This window comes from Panicum virgatum, chromosome 1N (assembly GCF_016808335.1).
Source record: "Panicum virgatum strain AP13 chromosome 1N, P.virgatum_v5, whole genome shotgun sequence".
In the NCBI taxonomy this organism is placed as follows: Eukaryota; Viridiplantae; Streptophyta; class Magnoliopsida; order Poales; family Poaceae; genus Panicum; species Panicum virgatum.
Window position 1 is genome coordinate 15,777,440 of NC_053145.1, and position 25,955 is coordinate 15,803,394.

At 45.6% G+C, this 25,955-nt stretch overlaps 2 protein-coding genes, 1 long non-coding RNA gene and 1 pseudogene across 3 annotated transcripts; 3 read left to right on the top strand and 1 right to left on the bottom strand.

Annotated features, from left to right (window-relative positions):
- Positions 1-1,073: 1,073 nt before the first annotated feature.
- Positions 1,074-1,976, top strand: LOC120653981. Its single transcript, XR_005666918.1, has 2 exons — positions 1,074-1,350; positions 1,427-1,976. It is a non-coding gene; the product is annotated as an uncharacterized LOC120653981 (long non-coding RNA).
- A 2,979-nt stretch (positions 1,977-4,955) lies between these two features.
- LOC120655321 lies at positions 4,956-11,146 on the top strand (annotated as a pseudogene).
- Positions 11,147-13,854: 2,708 nt separating this feature from the next.
- LOC120653982 (expansin-A23-like) lies at positions 13,855-15,071 on the bottom strand. The gene is made up of 2 exons (XM_039931622.1): positions 14,680-15,071; positions 13,855-14,581 (listed from the first exon to the last, which is right to left on the bottom strand). Exons 1-2 carry the CDS (start codon positions 14,849-14,851, stop codon positions 13,947-13,949), a joined length of 807 nt encoding a protein of 268 aa, XP_039787556.1. The 5' UTR covers positions 14,852-15,071; the 3' UTR covers positions 13,855-13,946.
- A 6,998-nt stretch (positions 15,072-22,069) lies between these two features.
- Positions 22,070-23,789, top strand: LOC120653983 (cytochrome P450 89A2-like). Its single transcript, XM_039931624.1, has one exon. The coding sequence runs from the start codon at positions 22,101-22,103 to the stop codon at positions 23,664-23,666; it is 1,566 nt and encodes a 521-aa protein (XP_039787558.1). The 5' UTR covers positions 22,070-22,100; the 3' UTR covers positions 23,667-23,789.
- Positions 23,790-25,955: the final 2,166 nt, after the last annotated feature.

A 25,955-nucleotide genomic window follows, 5' to 3' on the forward strand; every position in this document is an offset into this window, starting at 1 on the left:
GGCTGTAAGTTTTGGGTAAACCAATCCCAATCCATGGCTTTGTTTGGATACTTCCTAGAAAAATCCTAGAATGGACTTTGACCGTCCATTAGAGGTGTTAAACAAAAGTAGCTTAAAAAACCAACTCCAGAACCCCTATGCTAGGAATCCTGAAAAATCTAATAAAGCCTTTGACCGCATGATTAGAGAATGATTACTATAATATCACTGTAGCCAATCATCGATTAATTACCGTTATAAGGTTCGTCACTAAAAGTTACATCCATGCCCTAAAATGATTTTGTAAGAGTATCTCCAAGAGTTTCATATATTTTCTTCCCTAAACTTGTTGTTTGCCAACTCCCAAAATAGATATGTCGAAGAAAAAAAAACTTCGTCTCCAATAATTTTCTATTTTTACTCTCAAAAAATTCTCATCTTTCATACAATGTTTTTTCTTTACAGTATATCTGGGAACAAAAAATTCAGAAACTATCAAAGTGTTCCACTTCTACGGTCACTTGCCGGTGCTCCCTAGCAGATTATGGCAAGACACTAGGCCAGGGTTTTTTTCCCGACCGGAACTAGTCCGGAAACCGCGGTAACCGGTGTAACTGGTCTGGGCCGGTTCCGGTACCGGCCGGTTTGAAACCGGCCCAAATTCAAAATTCAAATTTGAATTCCAAAAAATGAAAAATTTCCAAAAAATTCCTAAAAATACTTGAAGTTGCGACGAATCTAATGGTGTCAAATTTTCTCAAATATTCATTCATTTAGTATACTTTGCGGGCATTTGAAGTTAAACCAAAAAAGAAAAAGAAAAAAAATGGGCCGGCCCAATAAGGCCCACCGCGCCGGCGACCTATGAAGAGTCCACAACTCACCCCCCCCCACCGCGCGACCCCAGAACCCTACCCCCACCGCGCGACCCGTCCGCCGCCCCACGCCGCGACCGGCGCTCGCAGCCGGCCAGCCACCCGGAGCGCGCGGGTAACTGGCCGGTAGCTCTGGTTAGCCGGGCCGGTCGCGGATCTGCCGCCCCCCACCGCGCGACCGGCGCTCAGAGCCGGCCAGCCGCCCGGAGCGCGCGGCTAGTCGGGCGGAAGCGCCGGTAAGCCGGTCCGGCCAGCCCCAAGGTATGAACTCGAATTTTTTTTACCATATGGATTGATTTAGAATATATGAGGTATTCATATACGATGGATCCAACTCAAGAAATGTTTCGTGGACTCAAAGATACATTTCAGCGCATGACGGATCTCCATAGTGCTGTTGAGGCATTGCAGGAGCTTGACCTGTTTCGGCAGAAGATTGGCGAGTTTGGTAGTGAAATGACAATGAAAATGGCGATGGACCCAAGGACATCCCCATGTAAGAGTTATTCCGTACGACATTGTTTTTTTGCTCTATTCGAATATATTGCTTACATACTCGGTTGCACATACAGCGTCCTGATGGATGATGTTCGGATCAAGCACTCCAAAGATGCAGTACCTTGCCATGCGGCTTGTTTCACAATGTTGTTCGTCCAGTGGATGCGAGCAGAATTGGAGTATTTTTGACTTTCTGCATACAAAGGTTCGCAATCGGTTGTCGCACAGAAACTTAACAAGCTTGTCTATGTCAACTACAACCTTCATCTGCGACTTGGGGAGGTCTCCGGCCCACCGATGCGTGAAGAAGGTGATTTCATTGACCAGCTAGCCTATCTTTCATTCTATGATGAGAATAATCCGGTGCGGAAATAGATGGAATATGGTAAATCTAACCGGGCTCCAGTTCTGGACAAGGATGATGATGACGGAGACATCCCTCTCCCGTCTCATATTGTCAGAGATCAAATAAACCTCTCAGATCTACGTGAGGCTACGGGGGATGATTGCATCAGCGATTGGGCACATAAACATGTGGGTGACACTCACCTAGGGAAGAGGAAGTTCCAGAAGGGGCCTACGAAGGGTGACCTGAAGTGTCAAAAAGGAAAAGGCAAAGCAGCAGCGACACCGAGACTGATAATGACGAAGGTGAGAGTATCCCACCATATCAGGAGTCCAAGGATAGCGGCTCGGCTGATGATGGTGATGATAGTGACGGTGCTGATGCTGGTGGTGGTGGTGCTGATGCTGGTGGTGGTGGTGGTGCTGCTGCTGCTGGTGGTGGTGCTGGTGGTAGTGGTGGTGCTGGTGGTGTTCGTTTCACAGGTATACATTGCATCTACATATGCACACATATTTCTGACTATGAGTATTAATTATAATATATGGTTGATTGCAGGGGAGACTCAGTTCACACATGCTACTCAGGACACCGACCATGGAGCACCGCAATCGCAGAGGAGAACGGTTGGACCGACGGACTACGACACTCCACAGTACTCTTCTTCCTCCTACAGCGATACCTCGCAGTCTTTTCTCTATCCCATACCTGACATCAGCATGCAGCCACCGACGAGATGGGTGTACGAATGGTAAGACCCCCATTTTTATACTATGTTAGTTAGAAAAAGGAAACAACATTGGCGTGGACGGGCCAAACTTGGCAACATTACAAGGCTGAGCTGCTTAGAGTGCGAGGTATCGCTGTGATGTCCACCGCCGAATACCAAACCGCGTCCCAAATGGGGGTCTTCCCATTCCTACGTTGAACTTTTATTGATGTGTATCAGTGTATGCACGCTTATGACTACGGTATTTGTATGCACGCTTATTACTATTGTATTTGTATGCATGATTATAAATTATTGCTTTGGTGTGGTCTTTTATATTAATATGTGCATGGCTCATGCCAAAATTTTCATTTATTTCACACCGGGGAACCACTTTAAAACCGTCGGTTTTTTTTGTTTAAAACACTAGTTACCGCTCAAACCGGTCCGGTTTGAGGGCCTAACCGGTTGAACATATGTTTTTTATTTGGATTTTGAATTTGACCGATTTTTACCGGTAACCGGTCAAACCGGATCGGTTTACCGTAACCGGTGGGTGGCGATTTGTTCCCACCGATCGGTAAAAAAAACCATGCGCTAGGCACATGGCGCCAAGGCCCTAGGCGCAGAGTGCATGGCGGCAGGGATGCATGGCGCAGGGTGCTAGCCTATGGGACGAGATCCTCTGAAGTCGAGCAAAGCGACTCGTCTCTGCAGTCACAATCTAAACCATCCGATCCCTATCCAACTGTGAGCCAATCTCACAGGCCTGTAACCAGGCCCATATCAGCCCAATTGCCAGAGACCCTTGGTCCACTAGTTCGACGCAACTCGCGTTCTCCTTCTCGCTACGGTGGTAGGTCCTCGCCGGCGCTCCCCTCCCTTCACTGATCCGGCGTTTTCATCGTCAGCGCAGGCAGCAGAGGTCTCACTCTCACCTCGCGAGCGTTGGCCTTCCTCGCCTCCATCGAGCGTCACTGCAGACGCAGCCACCCGTGGCTGGTTGTAACGGCGGTGTTCCCCACCTCACAGGAACTTCCTGTCTCTGCAGCCCCTGCGGCCCTAAGGTAAGCCCATCCATGAACTCCAAAAGACTGATGGAAGGAGACTGTAATTTGCTATTAGTTCTGAGAGACAAAGGCCCCTTGTCGCAATGGTAAGATCAGGCCGGCGGCACTTCTTATGTCCTGAGTTCGATCCCCTCGGGGAGCGAATTTCAGGCTGAGCTTAAAAAATCCCATCACCGGTCCTCGTGTGCCAAAACATTGGTGTGAGCGGATTTCAGACTGAGCTTAAAAAAATCCCCTCACCGGTCCCCGTGTGCCAAAGAATTGGTGTGAGTCCGACACATCTCACGGGATGCGGATTTCCATGTCTGAGCGGGGACTGGGGTTCGGGAGTTTTCTCGATCTGGTGAGAAGATCTTCTTCTTAATGATAAATGATGAAATACCGGTGGGATGTCGTCCCCCGGGATCTAGCTTTTTCTATCAATTCTGAGATTGCACACCTATTTTATTCCATCTTAAATAATATGCCAATTTTTATTTGATTCAATCAAGTTGACGTTTTGTTCAAGCCTTCCATATTAGTCTTCCTTCGCTCGATCAATTCAAGCACAATCCAATAACGGAGGAAAGAAAAACAATCCAATTAGAGGAAAAAATATTTTGCCAGTTTGCCGATGGAGAGCACGAGCAGAAACCTAAGCCCGGCGCACGACCGTCACCGATTGTCGCCGCACGACTGTCACCACTCGAGCCATAAACGTGAACCCGGCGCATAAAAATTACCACCGCAGCAGCTATTGCCGTCGTGCTCGTGCCTGATGTTGGGCCGGCCCAGCAAGCCAAGTGGAGCAGCTCATATTTCTAACTCCACCGTCGGATGGGAACGAGCGGCGAGATGCACGTTGACTGCAGAGATAAGTCAGTTTGGTCGAATTCAGATGATCTTGTTCCTAGCCTACTAGGCGCATGGCTCAGGGCTCAGAATGCGGCAGATCTATGCGGAGCAGTGCAGATAGGGCAGCCAGGCGCAGGCCACCAACAGCGGCACGCTAGCATAGGATGCGGCAGAAGCACAGGCCGCCAACAGCAGCACATCGGCACAGGATGATGTACCTAGACGGCGGCAGCTTGTTTCCTCGACCAGGAGGACGACGCCCAACAAAAAAAAGCTGCGGGGAGGCGATCAGGAGTCAAGGAGGAGTGCGTATCTTTACGCATAGAGATGGGTAATATGCCAATTGTTAGAAGATGGGGAATTATGATAGAGTACTATTGGAGAGGGATTTCTTTCTTTTTTCAAAAAAAAATGATTGGGAAGATGATTAGGGAACTCTTAGAGATGATCTAAATAGACTTTATTTATTATTTAATTCAGTTAGAATTCTCTTATCGAGGAAATTATTCTAAGATTCCTAAAATGAACCAAACACGGTTCATGTACATCGCTATATATAAGTATATTAAACGTATCTAGAAATGTGGAAATACGTAAATGTGGATGAACGCTGCTGGGAGCCGAAGGCGGGTCTCCCGTGTCCGTAATCTATTTCTCAAGGCGACTTCGCAATTCCAGTAAAATCAGCAGATGCCGCCACCGGAGAAGCAGAAGCGGCAGCTCGCCCGCCTCTGCGACCTCGTCGCCGCCTCCTTCCTTCCCCACCTCGTAAGCAAGCAAGCAGCCCGGTATACCGGCGCTGGTCGCCGCTCCACGCCTCTATCTGACTGCCTCCCGTCCCTCGCACCGCAGGAAGTCGAAACATTGCCGCCGCGGCAGCTCACACGGGACGGGAGGACGAGCGGTGGCTCCTTCTTGCGCTCTCCAGGGTATCCCCAGCCATCCTGCAGTGTTAAATTGCGTTTCCGGGGGGCCGCGGCCTGATGGTTCATTCCGGCAATCATTTCAGGTAAACAAGGCAATACGAGGATGGAACCAGGCAGAGGAGGAGGAGCAGCGATGGTGTGAATCCGATCAGGTATTTCTTTGGATTCAATATATGTGTTTTCGTTCGATTGTCAATCTTCTGTGATTCCTATGTAGTTGTATGAATGATGTGTGATTTACATTGGTAAATTTCTAAATTGCGTCTGCCCATGGTTTGTTGAACTATTACTGTTTCTGTTTCACAAGTGGTACTGTAATCATTTCACTTTGTTGTGTAACATTCTCATGGAACTGCTGGGGTCTGGCAAGCGACAAGTATCTGACCAATCTGCGAAATTCATTGGTTTGGATTTGTGAGCACTACAGCGCAGTGCATGATGGTTTAGGCTCACAGAATGGAAAACAGTTTTCACCAGAGATCACTCAGCCCATGATTGACTTTGGTTTGGATTTGTGAGCACTACAGCGCAGTGCATGATGGCTTAGGCTCACAGAATGGAAAACAGTTTTCACCAGAGATCACTCAGCCCATGATTGACTTTGGTTTGATGAAATCATAATTCTTGTTTGATTATTCCCTTTGGAGCAAATAATACGTCCAATATCCATCTTAAATCTTATGTTTGATGCTTCCATAACCTTTCAATCTCAGTCCACATGTGCTGGATGTTTTGGACAGATTCCATTTCTAAAGCAGTATGACTGAGTGAATCTGATTTCACAGTACTTTGTAGCTACTGACTGGAAAACTTGATTCAACAAACATCTATCTACAAGCAAATAATTTCTGATAACTTGTTCGTCTACTCAAGTGTTGTCTTTGTGCACACTCTATGTTGATGAGATATTCATGTTTTTGCTTTCATTTAGAAAATTGCTTCATGTTCTGGAGAAGGCCATAGTTGCTGTTTACCACTTGGACAGCAGCCATATGATGGATTTGGCTGCCTGGAAAATTCGGTCTCCATATTGGTAAAAAGTCATGCTGGTTTCCTTGCTTTATGCACCCTGTTTTCATGAAATATCAGTTAGTAGGACCATCATATGACCCTTCTCTCTTTTATGCCGTCGTACTTATGTAGGCATACAGAGATGTCTGCCTGTTAGTGAGCAACATCTGTTTTGAGTTTTGACTTGAATGTATGCAGCTTCGTTCTGTTAATATGTAATTATGTATACCAGTAATGTAATAAGGAAGCAAAGTGACCACCACCCTTGGCTAACCTGCTCAGCAATCTGCAGGACTTTGTGTTCTAGTACCTCATTCAAGGGGCATAATGTTCTATTATTTTTCAGAATTAATCTCCATTGTATCTAACCTTTATTTACTACTTCAGTATTACATTCAAATCTGAGCCAGCATTAGACTATTTTCTTACATCTCATACCCTTTGGTTTGTTTTAGTCACTTAATTTATTCCGTGAAGTAGCAGTTGAGTATTAAATGCTATGATGTTTCCTTCATACAGTCTCTGTTTGTAGTGCTTTTCATGCCACGCATGGACAGCTTGTGCGGCACTGTGTTAAGAGTTCCATTTCTATAGTGTTGTCCTGCTATAAGCCTATAAGTGTTTTCTTTGGTGAACTGTATGAATCTTTCGCACTACCCATTTCAGTTATAATTATTAGCTAGTATTGTCTTATTTGAGTTGCTTGTACATTTAGAGCACCAGCATGGCTAGTAGGTTACTAAAACTTTCATGTTATGCCATCCTTTTCAGGTTGGAGTCCTTGGTTTCTGCAGTGACTATGCCAAACACTCAGCTGGCAATATCCTGGTTTCCATATCCAGTGCCCTAATTAAATTTGTATGCTTCCCAAGTTCCCATATCTCTTCTCTTCTTTTGGTGCACTCAGTTTAGACACCTGCTTATTCCATGGCTGTTGTTGTATTCCTAGGAATCTATTTGGATTCACTTTATTGAGCTCGTCTGGATAGCTATACACACAGCATCAAAATGTGTTCATAGGTGTTTGGATGCAACCCTGGCTGATGCAGCTCCAGCCAGGCAGTGCCGTGAGCTGCAGGTGTCCGAAATTGGACACCTGGGAGCGCTTCCTGGACGAGGCAAGCTTTCCATCGGTCAAAGCAAACAGGCCCATAATGCTTTATCTTCTACAACTGACTCCAACAGCCACAACATTACTTGTTCAAGCACCAACATCACAAGCTTCATGACAGTACTTGACCAGTGTGGTCTCAATATCAGTGGGCAAATAATGCCTAGTCTCTTTCAAGTGTTACATGCTATCTTAAAGTTCCTTAAACACAGTGACAGTGAATTGAAAGATAACTTCATTTGTCTATCTGTTCATCATATTCAGAACATGCCTAGGATTACTTTCCATCAATTACATACCGGAGATTGCGAACTGTGTCAAGCATGGCGGATTTGGCTTCTGTAATGATTCAGCACAGTCCGGAATCCTGACAGGCAGTCTTCTCCAGCTACTGTGTTCGTTACTTGAGCAAAGTTACCTGGAAGGTACAGATGGACAAGATATGTATGTGAAACTCGTGGATATAGTTCCCAAGATAGCAGCTTCCTTGCAGGAGCAACATGATGGCCCCGGAAGCCTTTATCAGTACTTAAAGCACAAAATTCTGGTAAGTTCAGACATTCAGATCTCTTCTGCATCACTTATTGCTAGTTACTCTGGCATATTAAACACTTGTTTCACTTTTAAATGCAGATGGTAATGATGCGGCTAAAGCCTTATTTGCAGCAAGATTGCTCGCATATTGTTTGTTGTCTGAAATTACTTCGGCAGTACTTTCATGGCCTTATTCATGAACCTATCTCACAATATATTGCTAAACTAGATAGTTGTTTAGAAGGATCTCCTTTTTTGTTGAACATGGTAGGTTTAGTTGAGAATCAGGATAAGTCGACCGGGCACTTGCAAAGGCAAGCTATTTATTTGTTCCTTAGTTGTTGCATATGTTTGTCGTACAACAGAAATGATGGCACAATTAAATGTTCATGCAAGAGGAATGATTGTTTCTTGGGATACAAAGTGCAAGGCTGCAGTGATCACTGCACTTGTGTTGGCTTATCAGAAATTTCAGACTGGTTTCAGAGGTATTACTTAGACATGAGTTTTGATTCAAAATCATCAACAGATTTTGCCTTATCCTTTCTGGAATTGTAGACGGAGGTATGCATCTATGCCCCAATGATGAATTGCTAAAGAAATTTGTTATTGTTCTAGGGAAACACAAGTTAACTTTGGAGCCGTTTAATTTATTATCTTTCTTGAATAATTTGGATTGGCATCAGTTATATATTTCTGCTTCTGTTTGTCTTCACTACTCATTATACATACGGCATCACTCAGCGAAACATCATGCCCAATCACCCCTAATGCTAACTACTAACTAACACAACCTATGCCCAATCACCCTTAATGCTAACTGCTAACTAACACTACCTATCTCCTCTATTCCGTGTCTGTCAAACTGAGTTAGAAAATGCTGATGACAGTTATCTGCTTTTTTTTTTGCTAATTTATCAAATACTAACAAGTTCATACTTCATTCCCTACTCTAAAGAAGTCCCGCCACTGGCTTTATGATTCTGAAGAGTCTTGCTAATATATTCAATGTTCATTCATATTTCAGGATGACATGCTATTCAGTATTCTCTTACAGCTTTTAGATGCTCCACTCATTTTCCTGAAAATGTAAGTAGAAAAATATTGTTTGTTACATCATTCCTGAAGATGCTTCTGTAAGTTGTGACCTTTTTGTCCAAACTCGCAGAGACAGCATGAAAACTACTGAACTGATTGGTGCAAAACTGTTCTCAAGTATTTTTGACCCAATTCATCTTTTCCATCTATTGCTTTTGCTGGTGAGTCAATCCTCATCCATCCATTGCTTTTGTACAATGATTTCTCATTTCTGCAAGATAGCATCTTAACATTTAGTTCATGTTCATCTCATGGTACAAGTGAATAGTATGGGCCATTAATCTAAAATAGTCCTGGGCAGGGGATATGATCCTTGTGCATTTATTTGCCTCTTGGGTTATGGTAACATAGCCCACAGGATTACAAGAAAGTTAATCAATTAGAGCTGTAATCATGATCAAGAGGACCCGGATATGATTCATATTTCTTATGTGACATAACAAACAAAATTCAGCACATTAGGACTCATTAGTTTGCTCAACCTATGGTACATTTTTCTTCATTTACAACAAACAACAACATAGCCTTTTGTCCCAAGCGAGTTGGGGTAGGCTTGGGGTGGCGGCCCGGCCCTTGCCCACTTATCACCACACCCGGGTTCCGATGTGACGTGTCGCTGAGAGGGTTACGCCCCAACGAGTTTCTTATGGGTTTCATATCCATTAGAGTAGCTATTTTTTACGCTGGTTCGCCAAACCTACCGCAACCCTCCTTTACCCGGGTTTGGGACCGGCTATGTTGAGACGACTCAAGAAAGTCTTCTAGTCAACACAGGCGGAGTTACATTTTTTCTTCATTTAATTTTTCAAATTAACTCTCCTATTTCTCTTCATAATACCTATTTGAGCATAATGTTATTTTTTTCTTCGCTAAAATTATTCTGCAGCTGCACTATGATCACATGGTACTTGTTGACTACCTCATATCTAAAGATGTTGGTGTGCATTGTGCTCAGTATCTCTTAAGGTTGGTAGCTATCTTACATTTTTTTTGCTTGTCTTCAGATGGAACAAAGTGTCTTCTGAATTGTGACTTTTGACCTATCTTACACACTTATACAACACAGGTGCCTACGCTTGGTTTCTCAGTCTTGGTATGTTTTTGTAGATGCTTCAGTTCACTTGACAAAAATAGAAAAACTTGACTGTAAAAGGCAGAGGACCTCCAGGAAAAGCGTGTGGTAAGGACCTACTATTTAAGGTTGAAGAGTGGCCTTTTGGTAATAATCAGATAGTTCTTCAGTCATGACTTAGTTTGGTTCGATTAATATATTTGTTAAAAGGGAACTGTAAATGCATCTTTCCATCCATGATCTGAAAATCTAGCATTTGGACATGGAGCATTTCAGAAATTGCTAAGGTACAATTTTTCATTACCCAATAAGCAGAACCATAACTTGGTGGCACTTGCCTTCTTTCCGTTGTACATTAACCCTTTTGACTTGTGTCCTTACTCAGGTCGATGTGTGGACATGTTTTGATCTATCTTTCAAGGTGCAGAATGATGTACGCAGAAAGATGGGCACAGGAGAGATGCATGGTTGCATGAGGTAGAATTTGACCCATGACTTCAGAAGACCACAATTTTCTCACTGTGAAATCTTTAAAAACAGGCAAGTAAAAGGAGTGATACATCATAAGATCCACATGATGTATGCACCTTTGGATTGCATAAATCTTGATTATTATAATTTATAAACTGAAGAGAAATGTTCTGAAGTCACCTGGATATAACGAGATAATGAGCATGGTTCATCTGGAGGAGGCTGGTAGCGTATCATCTGGAGGAAGTTGGACAATCGCAGACCATGAAAGACATTATTGAGCGTATCACCTAATTGAAATATGGAGATTCAGTGGGGTTGCACAAATAGTGGAGCAAATCAACAGTCTAATATGCACGATCACTGGGCATACAACCACTGATATTATGATATCGTATACATTGCCTTTTCGCAAAAAAAGTATTTGCCTGTAAAGTTCTTAGATTTCCAATTCACCGTTTCACAAAGCTTTTCAAGACATTGTTTCACCCTATGCAAGACAGATTGTAGCTCTTTGAATTATTAGATTTGTGGCTCTTTGACCTAATCACAATAGGATGTTTCGTATTGTTTGTTCCAAGGCAGCCATATCAGCAAGAAGGTAATGATTTGATATTTGAAACTGCCCATCCAATATATAATTTGTTAATGTTGTTTCATAAATTCTGCACAACATTTAAATTCATGACTCGACAAGAATTGCAATCTATATCTAAGCAGTTTGATTTAGATGAAATTGCTTTGTTCTCTCTCTTTTTAAAGTTGATGTCATATAACTAGAAAATTCTACGCAGCGTACTAATTAATGAGACCAGAACCAGTCAGGAGATGCCTTAATAATTCCAAAGTTTCATAGCAACAAAAGACTTTTGGTCCTAGTAAAAAATAAAAGAGGATTTTGTTCACCTAGCTAGGTGGACTTGCACCCAAGTAATGGACTTCCAATTTCCAAAGTTTTCTCTCTCGAATCCACAATATCACCATGACCAAGCTGATATTTGTTGTTAGCTTCAACAGGAAGTTGCCATTTCTAAAAACTTGACCTGCGGGGGGTGAGACCGCCCCCACGGCATTGTTTGAGAGGTAGAATGATCTTCTCACAGCAGGCCAAGAAAACCCCCGAGCCCCTGCCCCACCCGTACACGGGGGCCGTCGCCTTGTGAGTTAGGCCGGGCTCCACAGTGCTTTGGACGTGGGACAAGCGAGGGAGTTTTTTTAACCCCAGAGCTGAAATTCGCCCCCGAGGGGGATCGAACCCAGGACCTCTGGGGAGTGCCTCCAGCGATGCTACCACTACAATAGCAGGCCTTTGGTAAGTTGCCATTTCTTAGTCGTAGGAGATTAGGAACGGCCACTCTGAACTTGAAGATCAAGTTGCGCCCTGTCCAAGTGTTTATCCTTGTGTACGTATGTGAATCTGGGTAGGTGGTTCTGATGATTGTGCAAGTACTGAATTGGATGTGTATATATTATATATAGGCTACCATTGCAGCCTTAACCTTGCAATGGACTGGCCTGGAGGACTAAAGAATAAAAATTGTTTGAAGAAAGGGAAGATTCAGACGAGGCAGCTAACCAGGTGGTGAAGGACGAAGCGAGCCGGGGACATGTGCACGGCCGTCATCCGCCGCACTGCATGGCTTACGGCGTAATCCAGAGCGGAAAATGTGTGTAGCCGCATGCTTCAGTACGTTCTCTTCTTTTGCAGAGGATTGTTGATGCGTTGCGCGCTTGACTTTCGGAGGCGAAAAATGAAACGAATTTCTATGCCTGTTATGTCCAGGGTACTCTATCTTCATTCTGACCAAGAGATTAGGGGATGTCGTGTGTTAGTTGCTTAATAAGTTGGAGAGGTTCTGCACCTGGACCGCAACATCAACCGCGCCCATCAGCGTGTAATGATTGATTGGCCTGAATAGCTTCTCAAGAAATTAATCTGCTTTTAATCTTCAAAAAAAAGAAATTAATCTGCTTCGAGTTCAAATAAATCAGATTATTGGTCAGTAACAACAATAAAGGAAGCCAACCGGTTCTAGCCGGATTGGTTAGGTGGCCTTCGTAGCATTCCTTAGGTTCTGAGTTCCGGCTCACCCCGGTCAGCTCTCACATGGGTTACAGTATGGGTTAAGGCACCCCTCTGCAAGGGTGGGGTAGGGGTTCAAGTGTTCTCTCGACCTGCTTGCTTGAGAGGTCTTACATTAATGCTACAGCGGTGAATGAAAAATGAGCCGCTTGCATCACCAGATGTTGGCAAGATTAGGATAATTCTGCGCTTTCATAGGGCCTGTTTGGAACTGTGTTCGCGAGGCTTATCTGCGAAAAACACAGAATATGCCCACCAAACGCCGCGCGTCTGACGGGCGTTTTTCAACCGCCCACCCGCACTTTAAGCGGAAATTGAACTGTGCGGTCCAGAATCGTAGAAGCCGGCCGTGAGCCGCGTTGGCTTATCGCTATCGCGCTTTTCTCACCCGCGCCCCCAAACAGGGCCATAATCTTACTTAGATATGCCAAACATACGGTATTTTTTTAAGGAGAGGCAAGACGAGAAAGATATTAAGACATCAAGAAATAAATTACACTGCTAAGACTAGAGGTAAAAATGGGTAGTAGGTTGTGGATGTACATCACTGATTCAGTGATTCCATATCCTGTCTCATATTTTGTCTCGAAGTTCTAGGTCAGACACGGATTGTGTTAGATCCAAATACAAATGGGGGAAACGTCCCCTCATATTATCTTTTTTTTTTACACTGAGTAAAAAGCAACAAAGAGAAATAGTGATTAACTATAGCCAAATAGTTAGAATATGCTAATTATTTATATCATTTTTAGTATTTGGTCATTTTTATTTATTTTATCTTGTTAGAATTTTTGTGACATTTATTTCCTAAACTTTTAAATGTCTTGATGAATTTATTAGTTGTCCTTGTCCCATATCCGTATCCTAAGTGCACGTGTGTGTCTATATATATATATCCGATTTTGCCTATTTATCTCCTTTCTCACCCTTAACGAGACTGCAATTTGTGAAAAAAAGGAATTCAGGAGTTGTTGCCCCCCACATAAATTTTCAAATGAGGAATAGGAGTAAGCATTAATTACGCAAAGAGCAGTGTGCGGTGTGTCAACGGGAAAGTCAACATGGAAAGGTAATAATCGAAAATGCTCGTATGATATATATGTATATACAAATACAATAAGGTGTATATGCAGAAATCTTTTTATATAATATCCATTAGAATTTTCTAAATATATACATATACAATAATAAATAAAACCAGAGTTAGAATACAACTCTGCAATAATTGGTATATATACACACAGCACGCTTCCCATGTCGTCTCATATGCAAGTAGCTAGTGTACAACATGAGCAACTTATTATTATATGGATCTGATTCCCAACGAATTTCTTATTTGAACTGCAAGTTGCTGGCAAATGTGACGCCGAACGTCCATCCAGGCGGCACCACGTTTGTGAACTCGAGGGTTTGGCCATCCGTGATGGTGACCCTGAACGAGAGCCTCTTCCCGCTTAGGTACGCCAGCGAGTGCCAGTTAGCGCCCCAGTTGCGCGCCATGGGCATCCAATCGCCCGAGTCGTCGGAGCTCCGGACATCCATGGATTTGATGGAGCCAGCTCCTGCAACATTGGTCACGAGCACCAGGTTGAAGTAGTCGTGGCCGTTGATGGTGAACCTCACCCCGCCCCTCCTCGCGCACGGGACCCTCTGGTAGATGACGGGGATGATGCCGGCGCGGGTGTCGGCGCCGATCCTCTCCCACGCCGGCTGCGCCATGTCGAAGTGCGGCCGCGCCGTGTTGCACCACCCGCCGTCGGGGAGCTCCCAGTTGGGCGGGCAGAAGTTGGTGGCGGTGACGGTCACCGTGACGCCGGGCCGGCACCACGTCGGGTCCGTCTTGCGGTCGCACGCGATCTTGTAGCACTGCCCGCAGGAAGCGCCATCTTGGAAGAGCACCGTGCTAAGCGCCGCCGTGCGCGAGCCGTACCCCTGCGAGTACAGGTTCCCGTACCCGCACGCGCCACCTGCGACGACAGGCATGCCAATATGCCATCATCAGCGATCTGCAGACACAGATACGAATAATCGAAGCTAGATGAAGCAAAATCGGCTAGTTAGTTACCCATGGTCCCGGAGGCATCCGCTCCGCCGTAGAACGTCGCGTGCCCCCTCTGCCACACGGCCGGCGGCGGCGCCGGAGACGACGACGAGCTGGTCGTGACGTTGTCCGCGGCCACGGCCAGGGCCCAGCTGAGTGCGAGCAGCGCGACTGCGAAAGCTCTAACTGCTGCCATGTCAGCAGTCGATTTGCAAGCTAAATTGCAGGAGGTGATGGATCCAAAGCCTGACCGATCTGAATTGTTGCTTTGAATAATGCAGCTAGAGCGTCTAGCTAGCTAGATCTCTCCGTGTGTATGTGTGTGTGGAAATCGATCTGCTGGTTCTGATGATTGCAGGGTGAATCTGATCCGATGTATATATAGGCTAGCATTCCTGGCTTTGCCTTGCGATCGATTGGCGGCTGGGGGATTAGTTTTATGAGGAAGCGGTCGAGCACATGTGCACGGCCGTCATCCGCCGCTCGGGCCATGCATGGCTTGCGGGGTAATCCAAACAGCAAGACGTATGTACCCGCCGCAGACACGCTTATTCCGTCGATCTTTGCTTGGTAATTCCAAGCAAGTTCGTGGAACTCCCTGGTTTAAGAAATTGAGGATGTCGTGTGTTCCTTGATTCGAACACGACTGGATCATGCACCTGGACAGCAACATCAACATCGCCGTGCAATAATGGTAAGTTTGAACAGGTTTCTCAGGAAGCTTAGAGTTACAACTAATTGTGCCAGCTGATCGAAATGACGTTTTCTTTTTGACACTGGATTGTGCTATGTGAAAGGAATAGGATGCTCGTAGCCTAAGAGTAAGAGGGGGTGAATTACTCAAACTAAAAACCTTAACCTCAAGCTTCAACTATTTGCACATAAATTAAACTAAAACATACTATCTAGATATGCAACTAGTGTTCTTCTAGTGTGAAAACACTCATCCCAAAAAAGTTATGCAACCTATAGCCAATCCTATCAAGATTCTACTCTATGAAAGTAAAGGCACACAAGATTGCAATAAGTAAATGCGGAAGCTTAAAGGAGGAATGAGAGAAAGCAAACTCTTTGACACAAGGATTTATCCCATGGTTCGATTAGCCACAAAGGCACACATGCATCCACGTTGTTGAAGCACTCACAAAGAGTATTGCTTCTCGGCCACCAAGACTCTTCCGTGAACACAATCATGGTCACCTTGGCCCCGGGCGAGACACCAAGACTCCAAGGGGCCGGCACACCGAGTACAAGATGTGGTTCTCTCCTAGAACCAAGGCACAAGGCACACAACTTTGCTCACTCACTCAAGAGCTAATCTAGCACTAACACTCACAAAGCATGTGCTAAACCTAAGAATGTGATCAATAAGCACTTTGGTTGGCTTGGAGGTGTTGAGGATGTGTGTGGGACTTCTCTGAACTCCAGCAAGCTTCAAATGACCGGGGAATGGCATATTTATAGCCCATCAAGTCGAACTAGCCGTTTTGAGCCGTTGCCGCTTTTTCTGCGTAGGCGTCGGATAATTCGACCTGTCCATTGACCAGGGAGTCGGATCATCCGACCCCACTGAGTTTTCCACGGTAGCCATTAAGTTTCAAACCAATTGCTGACGTCATTTGTCCGACGCATTAGTCCGACGCTCTTTGAAGACCACGTCGGATCATCCGGTGCTGAAGGCTTGATTTGAATTCTAAGACAACGTCTCTGATCATTCATCCGACCATTACTCCGACGCTCCAAATACCACACGTTGGATCATCCGATCCTGAAGCAAATTTTCTAACTCGAGAAAACAAGCTCTCCGCAGAATCACCCGAGCCTTTGTCCGACCTTCGTTTCCATGCGTCGGATAATCCGATCCCACAGACAGTTTTCCAGAACGCTGAAACAGGCTTTCTGGAGAATACTATCACTCATAGTCCGAGCCTGCATTTACTGCGTCGGATTATCCGAGCCAACTGCCATTTTCTGTTTCCATGTTGCACTTGTCCAACTTGTCGCAACGGTCATTTGGACACTTCAAATATATGCTCTCTCTGTTTTCACTGCGACTTGATATCTATACGGTGGGTTGGACACCTCGTCTCGATGGTGCATTAGACATCTCGTCTCAACGGTGCATTGGACGTCTTGGATATGACTTGGACGTCATCCAAGGGACCTAAGAAATCCTACAAATATGATCTCGCAAACTCGTTAGTCTTATTGATTGCATTGTCACACGATCATCAAAATCACTCGAAATGGTCTAAATGGGGCCATGTTTATTACACTATGCTAATAGAACTTTGAGCATAGCAAACAGTCACGTCCTACACAAATAGAATGAGTTTGGCCCTCGCACAGCGCACCGGTAAATGGCTCGTGCTGACCAGACCAAATTTGTAAAGTGGCCATTTTATATTATTATCCTTGATCAATATCACACAGATCATTTGTAAATTTTTATTCAAGTTATTACTAATTGAAGTGCTTGATTCATGTCCTTTTGAAAAGGGTTGAAGGATTTTAGACTGGTTAAAAATGACCAAGTTAGGCCAATGATTGATTCCTGTCACAAGTGTCAAAGCGTAGTAGTGGCTGGCGGAGCTAGAGATAGATTAGAGTTCGGGCGATCTCTTTCCACGTTCAGGGCGAGTGCCCTTCAAACGCAGCGGGTCAAGTTTGAACATCTAACTATTGCGCACGGCGGCCGGCGGCCGCACCGCCGCGCGGTGCCATGCATGGCTTACGGTGCACTCCCAAGATAGTAGAAATGCGCCCGCGCGCAGACACGTACAAGCCACACCTGCATTCTTATCTCAATCCGCTTGACATGACTTGCTCCACCGGGTCTTGATTTGACTTTTGAAGGCTCCAATAAACAATTCTTCGCTCTCACTTTTCAATGTTTGGAGTACTATATGTCCAAGTAGGGATGTAAATAGATAGGATACGGACAGATATTACTGATATCATATTTATTTTTATATTTTTGTTTGAATACGGAGTCGAATACGGATAGTGCTAGTTTTTGCCGGATAAGATTGTAATGGATGTCGACATCATAAAAATATAACTTATGAGTATTCGGATACGGATCGGTTACGGATATTGAATACTCGGAAACGGATACGGACGGATAAAAACTCTTTCAGACCGGATCGAATTCGAATACAGTCGGGAAATATCCGTACCATTTACATCCCTATGTCCAAGGGATATTTTACGGATTTGTATGGATATTTTATCACGTTCTAAATATCTCCACTTCGATGGGAATAAATTTAATTATTTCTTTGTATTACCATCTCCTCATATGTGTATATATACATTACTGGAGTTTATTAGCTATTTGTTTTCCCTATTTTTTGTTGCACTTAACTAGAAATTGAGTTGGCCTAACCAAGCGCATTTAAATTATATTTATAAAACTAGTATAATACTATGCTAACACTAGGACGATAACCAAAGAACAATATATGTATTTGGTAATGGAGTAATCCTCAAGTTTCCAAGCACACTTGTAGAGAGCAAATCTATAAGTACGAGAATTAGATGGCAAGGATCAACATTATATATAGCACGAAAATATTATGCAAAATGATTACAAATAATTCTTTAATGGAATCAACATCCATATCAAAACATCTTCTAGTATACAAGAACGAATGCATTGAACAACAAGCCTAAACAATTCTGAAACCTAGAATAGCAATAGAAATTCTCGTACTTTTAGAAATTAATGAGCTAATATAAAGCATGCTTAAAGAACTTCCTATTGCAAAGATTAATTCCTGCTCAAGCAACCTATGTTTTGTAGAAATTCCTAATGTTTCTGCATCCACCTTCCAGGGTGACTCTCTCTTATTAAATAATAATAGCTTAGACCTAAGATGTAAATGATAAGTGGAATCTATTTCATTACTAGTTCACCAAGCAATGTTGTTGTGGGGAATGTGCTTGCTTTGTTGACAGAAGAAGATACCAAATTTTTTGAGTTGTTGAGGCTAATGGCTGGGTATTTCAACAGAGTGGCCCCAAGGCTGGTACCCTGACATGAGGTTAGTTTTCTTGATGGTTTGCTAAGAAATCCCAAACTGATGAAACACATTGGAACCTCTGGAGGAGAAAGATTCATCACGCATGATGTCGTGACCCTATTTTCACTATCATGTTAGGAAGGCAAAGTATTATAGGTACCGCTAACGGTCTCTTATCTCTTTTTAATTCATATTTGGTATGTTATACGGAATCTGATAGTACACTGATGTACAATCGGATATGAGATTGCTATTGTTAGATGTTAGCTATGTATTGTATTCATATTGATTAATTAGCTAGTGTCAAATTTTAGTTTTAACATATGAAATAACATCAATGTATATCTAATTCTTTATGTGTGCTATGTTTAAATCCATTTTTTATTCCAAAAACTTCTTTTTAATGTTTAGTAATATATTAATTATCATAACTTATACAATATTATCAACTCATATCTAAATCTGTATGCGTGCTCTATTTAAAACAATTTTTTCTCTAGTCAAGTTCTTTTTTATGTTCATTATTAACTTAGTTGTCATAATATAGGTAAATTTAAAGCCAATTGTGCATTGGAATATCAAGAAGCGCTTTGTGCCTGTAAAAAAGAAGTGCCAGTTTGATGGGATATACCATGAAATTCATGCTTTGAGCCCAACTAATATTTATATCGTCATGAGTGAAACACAATATAAACAATTCTTAGATGTATATGATAAGTTACGTGAGAGATTCCAGGCATTCATGATAAAGGAAACAAGTCAAGGCACCTTGAAGATGCAATTGACCCCTTGGTTTCAAGATGCTTAGAACACTAAGGATTTGATAATCATTTTTGATTCTTCGGTTCCTAAAGATTCATATTTCAGAAAGGAAGGCCTTCCTCATGGTGGAAAATTAGAAGAACAACCTAGGATTATGTAACGAACATGGCACCATTTATACCATTTCGAGTGATTTTGGTGATCGAATGACAACACAACACTTGGACTAATATGATTGTTAAGATGATCATTCTCAGGCTTTTAGGTTCAAGTGATGACAAAGAGAAAGAGAAAATAGGCGTAGCAAGGCCCGAAGGGCAGCCCCATGGGCATCGGAGCATCCGGTGGTAATCGGAAGAACCGACGCCATGATGTTTGGTGCAGGATGGAATCGAAGCCAAGTCAGCCTTTAGGCACCGGATGAACCGACGGTCCAAGAAAGGGCATCGGTGCATCGGCAGTCCTTTGTACCAGAGACGATGTCAAGTGCCCAGAAGAAGTTTCTTCAGCACCAGTTCAACCGACGGTGCATCGGTGCATACCACCGGTGTAATGACGTCAGCGTCCAGGAGAAGATTCCTTCAGCACCGGTTGAACCGGTGAGGCATCGGTGCAAAGCATCGGTTCAACCGGTGGTCTCTGCGTCAGCCGACAGGAGTCCAACGGCTACTTCGTGTTATGAGTGACCGGATGAACCGACGCTACCCCCGCCAAGAGGCATCGGTTCTTCCGGTGGTACGTAGATTTTCAGCTAACCGTTGGAGCAACGGCTACAAGACTTGGTGGCCTATATATACGCCTCACCCCGGCCATTTGAAGATCGCTGGAGTTGCTGGACATCCCACACACACCCAAGAACATCTCCAAGCCATACAAAAGCATCAAGATCATATCCTTAGCCCTTATCACACTTTGAGAGTGTTGTGTAAAGGATTAGCTCTTAGTGAGTGAGATTGCAAGGCCTTAAGCCTTTGTGCTGTGGTTCTTTAGCGAACCAAAACAAGAGCTTGGTGCGCCGGCACCTTGGAGCGTGAAGCTCGCCGGCAACGTCATCGACCCTCCGACTTGGTGTGGAGCGGCGACGACACCTTTGTGCGGGGGACGTGGAGACCCCCATCCTTTGTGGAGAAGCTCCTTAGTGGAACCCGGGGCCAAGGTGACCGTGATTGTGTTCACGGAAGAGACTTGGTGGCCGAGTAGCAATACTCTTAGTGAGTGCTACAACAACGTGGATGTAGGTGTGCCTTTGTGGCTAACCGAACCACGGGATAAACACCCGCGTCAAGAGTTTGCTATCTCCTATCCCGCTCTTTAAGCTTCCGCATTTCTTTCTAGTAATTTGTATGCCTTTACTTTCATAGAATAGTTTCTTGGTAGGAAAGGCTATAGGTTACTAAACTCTTTTGGGATATGGGTTTTACACTAGAACAACCTAGTTGCACATATTGATAGCATGTTTTAGTTTAAGTTTTGTGCAAACTAGTTGGAGCCATAGGTCTAAGTTTTTATTAGTGCCTAATTCACCCCCTCCCCCTCTTAGGCTAGAGCACCCGATCACTTTCAGATTACTTCTTCTAAGATTCTCCCCATGACTTTTTTTTGTCTTTTCAATAGTTATTGTTAAGTTTCCATAGGAGTCAAGTTAATTAGTCTATTTCAATCAGTTGAAAGCTTTTGGTTCTAGTGTTTTAGATAATTCAGCTTGGAGGATTTGTTCCCAGACATTCACCAAACTAGACTGAATCCTTTTGAGGCTGTAATGATGCAAGTTGCTCGAATTTAATGATATTATCTGAGATGTACTTTTTTTTTTGTACGTTTCAACCATATGACCACCTTCAAATCTAGACAACTGTGTTACCAATGTCCAAAGAGATTAAACACAAACATGAGAAACACCATCAAGAGTATAAAAATATGACACCTCTCAAAAGAATAATGCATTCGATATCAAATCGTAAAAGTTCTCCCAGAGATATATATGTACCAACGAAATCACACCACAATAATTCAATGCATAATTTAGTCCTTACATTTTTAAAAGGTGCACATGATTAAAAATTTACTAACATACCAGCCCTTTAATAGTGTATTTTTCATACTCACCCAATTATATAAATTATAAAGTACCCTAAACAATACTAAGTAGCCCTAAAATCAAAAGCAGTTGGGTAGTGCTAGGGATGCAGATTGTTGAACCTAGGGTTGTCCACTGATCTTCAGTGACTTGAGACAGCACCAATCTTCAGGGTGGTGCAGCTTGCATGAGCAGCAACAGGAAACATGTGATTCGAGGTCTCCAATATGGACCAGCAGGTAAGATTCAGGTGGTTTTCATGGAGCACCTAACGCAAAAGCAGGTCGCCCCCACAGATACAGTATAGCATACTGTGGAGCAATGGAGCCACTTTCCACTCAGTTCTACTCAAGACACAAACGACAATCAGTGACCCCATGATTTCAACACTCACCACCGGCTGCCAGAGAAAAAAAATCATCAGATTGCTAGCTTCCTTTCCCAGCCAGCCACCCACTTCCCACCGGCACCTAATTAAACATTCCCAGATAACGGCCATATAAATTAGCAACCCCGCCAGAATAATCCCCGGCGAGCACGGCCACGGCCACGACCGCACCACCAGTTCGCCAACACCGGCCATGGAGGACTGGCTCTTCTACTCCCTCACCACGCTCTTCTGCCTCCTCTGCTCGCTCCTGCTGCGGCGAACCCGCAGCCCAGGCAAGGTCGTCCACGCAGCCGATGAGTCCATCCCTCCTCTCCCCCCTGGCCCCGCGTCGCCGCCGGTGGTCGGCCCGCTGCGCTTCCTAGCCCGCCGCGACTTCGACCTGGAGCCCGTGCTCCGCCGCCTCGCGCGGGAGCACGGCCCGGTCTTCACCTTCGCGCCGCTTGGGAAGGCGCGCCCCACCATCTTCGTGGCGGCCCGCGGGGCGGCGCACCGCGCGCTCGTGCAGCGCGGCGCGGCGTTCGCCTCCCGCCCGCCCACGACGGCGTCGGGCGCAGTGCTCACCAGCGGCGGGCGCAGCGTCAGCTCATCGCCCTACGGCGCCACGTGGCGCGCGCTGCGGCGGAACCTCGCCGCGGGCGTGCTCAACCCGGCGCGGCGGCGGGCCTTCTCCCCGGCGCGGCGGTGGGTGCTTGACGTCCTCGTCTCCCGCGTCCACACGGACGGCGGCGCCGGGGAGCGCCCCGTCGCCGTGATGGAGCCGTTCCAGTACGCCATGTTCTGCCTCCTCGTGCACATGTGCTTCGGCGACCGCCTCGGGGACGCCCGCGTGAGGGACATCGAGGCCGCGCAGCGGGAGCTCCTTGGCAACTTCCTCAGCTTCCAAGTCTTCTCCTTCCTCCCGACGGCCACCAAGATCGTGTTCCGCCGACGGTGGGAGAAGCTCGTCTCGCTGCGGCGGCGGCAGGAGGAGCTCTTCGCCCCGCTGATTCAGGCGAGGAGGGAGGCCGGCGCCGACGGGGACTGCTACGTGGACTCCATGGTGAAGCTGACCATCCCCGAGGATGGAGGGAGGGCGCTCACCGACGGTGAGATCGTGAGCCTCTGCTCTGAGTTCCTCAGCGCCGGCACCGACACCACCGCCACCACGCTACAGTGGATCCTGGCGAACCTGGTCAGGAACCCAGCGATGCAGGACAGGCTGCGGGACGAGGTGAACGGCGTCGTCGGCGACGCCACCGGCGGCGAGGTGCGCGAGGACGACCTGCAAGCGATGCCGTACCTCAAGGCGGTGGTTCTGGAGGGGCTCCGGCGCCACCCGCCGGGGCACTACGTGCTCCCGCACGCCGCGCACGAGGACACGACGCTGGACGGGTACCGCGTGCCCGCCAGCGCGCCGGTGAACTTCGCGGTGGGCGAGATCGGCCTCGACGAGGAGGTGTGGGACGCGCCCGCCGAGTTCCGGCCGGAGCGGTTCCTGCCCGGCGGGGAAGGGGAGGACGTGGACCTGACGGGGAGCAAGGAGATCAAGATGATGCCCTTTGGCGCGGGGCGGAGGGTCTGCCCCGGCATGGCGCTCGCGCTGCTGCACCTCGAGTACTTCGTGGCCAACCTCGTGAGGGAGTTCGAGTGGCGCGAGGCCGACGGCGAGGAGGTCGACCTCACCGAGAAGCTCGAGTTCACTGTGGTCATGAAGCGGCCGCTCAGGGCTAGGGCCGTCCCACTGCGGTCGCCGCCGCCCGCCGTTGCGGCTGCTTGATCGATCGAGTTCACTCTTGTCGATCTCTAGCATGGTAATTTGGGATTCTTGCTTATCATGTCGCGCCATTATGTTATGTACGTAGACCCAACTATTAAGGTAACAAATTAATTTTCTCTTGTTCTTTTGGGTGTGTACTAGTGGTCTCGTAGCAATCTGAAGCTAGCTCAACTAATGTGTATGTGCGTACAATAAAACATCAAATAGTAACTATTTAGTACACTAGTACAGAGTTGAATTATTGAGGTCATTCAACATAACTATAAGTTGAGCTCCATTGAGCTAATTTTGCGAAAATGAAAATAAAGTGATGATAAAAAGTGAAAGGGTCTAGTCTGCTTCCATGGAGGTATTAAAAAAAAGGAAAAGATGTATTACCCATCATCAAGTTCTCGGGAAGATGGGATCTAGGAATGGGGAACGGAAACAGCATATGTGATGAATTTTTGTACTGTGGGAACGAAAATTTTCCCTCGTTCTCATACCCGTAACAGCGTTTCCGGAATATGGTATCACCTCCACGGATCATTTGACATTCAAAATTAGGAATATCAAAGGGACGAAGGGAGTATATGTGTTGGGGGAGAAGTTGCTTATATATAGCGACATAATTGTGATTTGCAACAAAACTATTTACGTCCTTCTGAAGTTCAAATGTAATAATAAAAACGAGGAGCCACCAACTGAGACGTTCCTGGATTCCAGAGGCTACGTACCAAGTGCCAATGTGATTCCTAACTAGCAGGGATTATTAGCTAGTTATACAATCAGCAAGGGAAAGTTGCAGTTTGATTAATTGATATTGAATAAATTCCTAATGCTCTAATTCAAGTCGTGATTTCCAAAATTTGAGCTCTCAATTAGTGTGTTTTTTATGTAATATAAGGACTGATTGTATGCTACTACGTACTCTATGAGAATACTGCCAAGCCACATATAAGATACTGCGACACAATAAAAGAGAACTACAATCCTCCTACATGCCCATTTCCTTTAAAATACTATACATAAAAGATGAACAAGGAGTAGAATCTAACCACAGATGGTATACCTTGAGATCCTCACAAAATTTGAATTAATACATCAAGAAGAAACAAACAAATATCACAACTATGGTCCTTGTACAATATAACTTTAAAACCTATTTTTGTCATGCCTAAATCAAAAGTTTTGTCATGCCTAAATCAAAAGTTTTGAATTATTGAAAACAAACAGGTCACTCATGTTACCTTGTACACATAATTTTGATTTTGAATTACTGGGATAATCCGAGAAGCCATAGGCAGCCTATCTAATTGAACTCCATATTCCAATTTTACAATGTACGCCTTTTCATTTGCACTCTGCAGCCACTAATTCCAAGCACCAATTGTCACTGAACTAGTATTCTGAAAGTAGTGGCCCCGTAGCTGTCCAGATATCTGAACTATCATGGAGGAGTGTGATTTTGCGGTATATTCCATTGGTGATGTGATATTTTATAGGAGAAGATCATAGAGTAGATCACGAACTCTACGCTTGCATCAGGTTCTGATCAAAATAAAAACAAAAACAACAAAACAGGCGCACGAACTCTACGCGCACGTCGGGCTCTGATCACAATCAAAACAGAAACAACGAAACAGACCCATGCATCTCAAGCTTTTCTAATGAACGCTACTACAGAAATCTTTTCAGAGGCGGTTAAAAACTATTTACAGAGGCGGGCACCCCTAACGGCCTCTAGCACATCGTCACATTAAACAGACATTAACAGATGCAGTTTTTTGCCCGCCTCTGTTAATAGTACAAAAAATAAAAAAACAAAAGCTTGCCGAGCCCATCCGGGCCCGGTGAGCCTATCGCGCCGCCGGCCGCCCGTGGCAGCGGCCGCGGCCGTGCTCCGCTTCGCGCCGCCGTCCGCTGCGCTCCGTGCTGCCGCCGCCACTCCTGGCCCTCCGTGCCGCGCCCGCGCGCAGCCACCTCTGTCGCACCGTGCTCGCCCGCGGCCTCCGCCATCGTTGGTGCTCGCCTTGCCCCCGCGCTCGCCCCGTAGTCCGCCGTGGCACTGCAACAGCGCTCTGCCCAGGCACCCGCGGAGGAGGGGGCGGATCTGGCCGGCACCGCTGCCCAGCCACCCCGGAGGTGCTCGGCCGCCTCGCCATGGGGAGAGGGAGGGGGAGGAGAGAGAGGGGGAGAGAGAGGGAGGGAGACCCCAGAGGAGGAGGCGGCCGTCATTTGGAGGCCGCATGCCGCAGTTTGAAAAGAGAGGGAGAGAGGGAGGGGGAGTTGGGTGAGAAGGAAATCCTA

Coding starts and splice junctions, on each gene's coding strand:
- LOC120653982 (XM_039931622.1), bottom strand. CDS start 14,851: ATGGCAGCAGTTAGAGCTTTCGCAGTCGCGCTGCTCGCACTCAGCTGG. Junction 14,582..14,679: donor GGATGCCTCCGGGACCATGG/GTAACTAACTAG, acceptor CTGTCGTCGCAG/GTGGCGCGTGCGGGTACGGG.
- LOC120653983 (XM_039931624.1), top strand. CDS start 22,101: ATGGAGGACTGGCTCTTCTACTCCCTCACCACGCTCTTCTGCCTCCTC.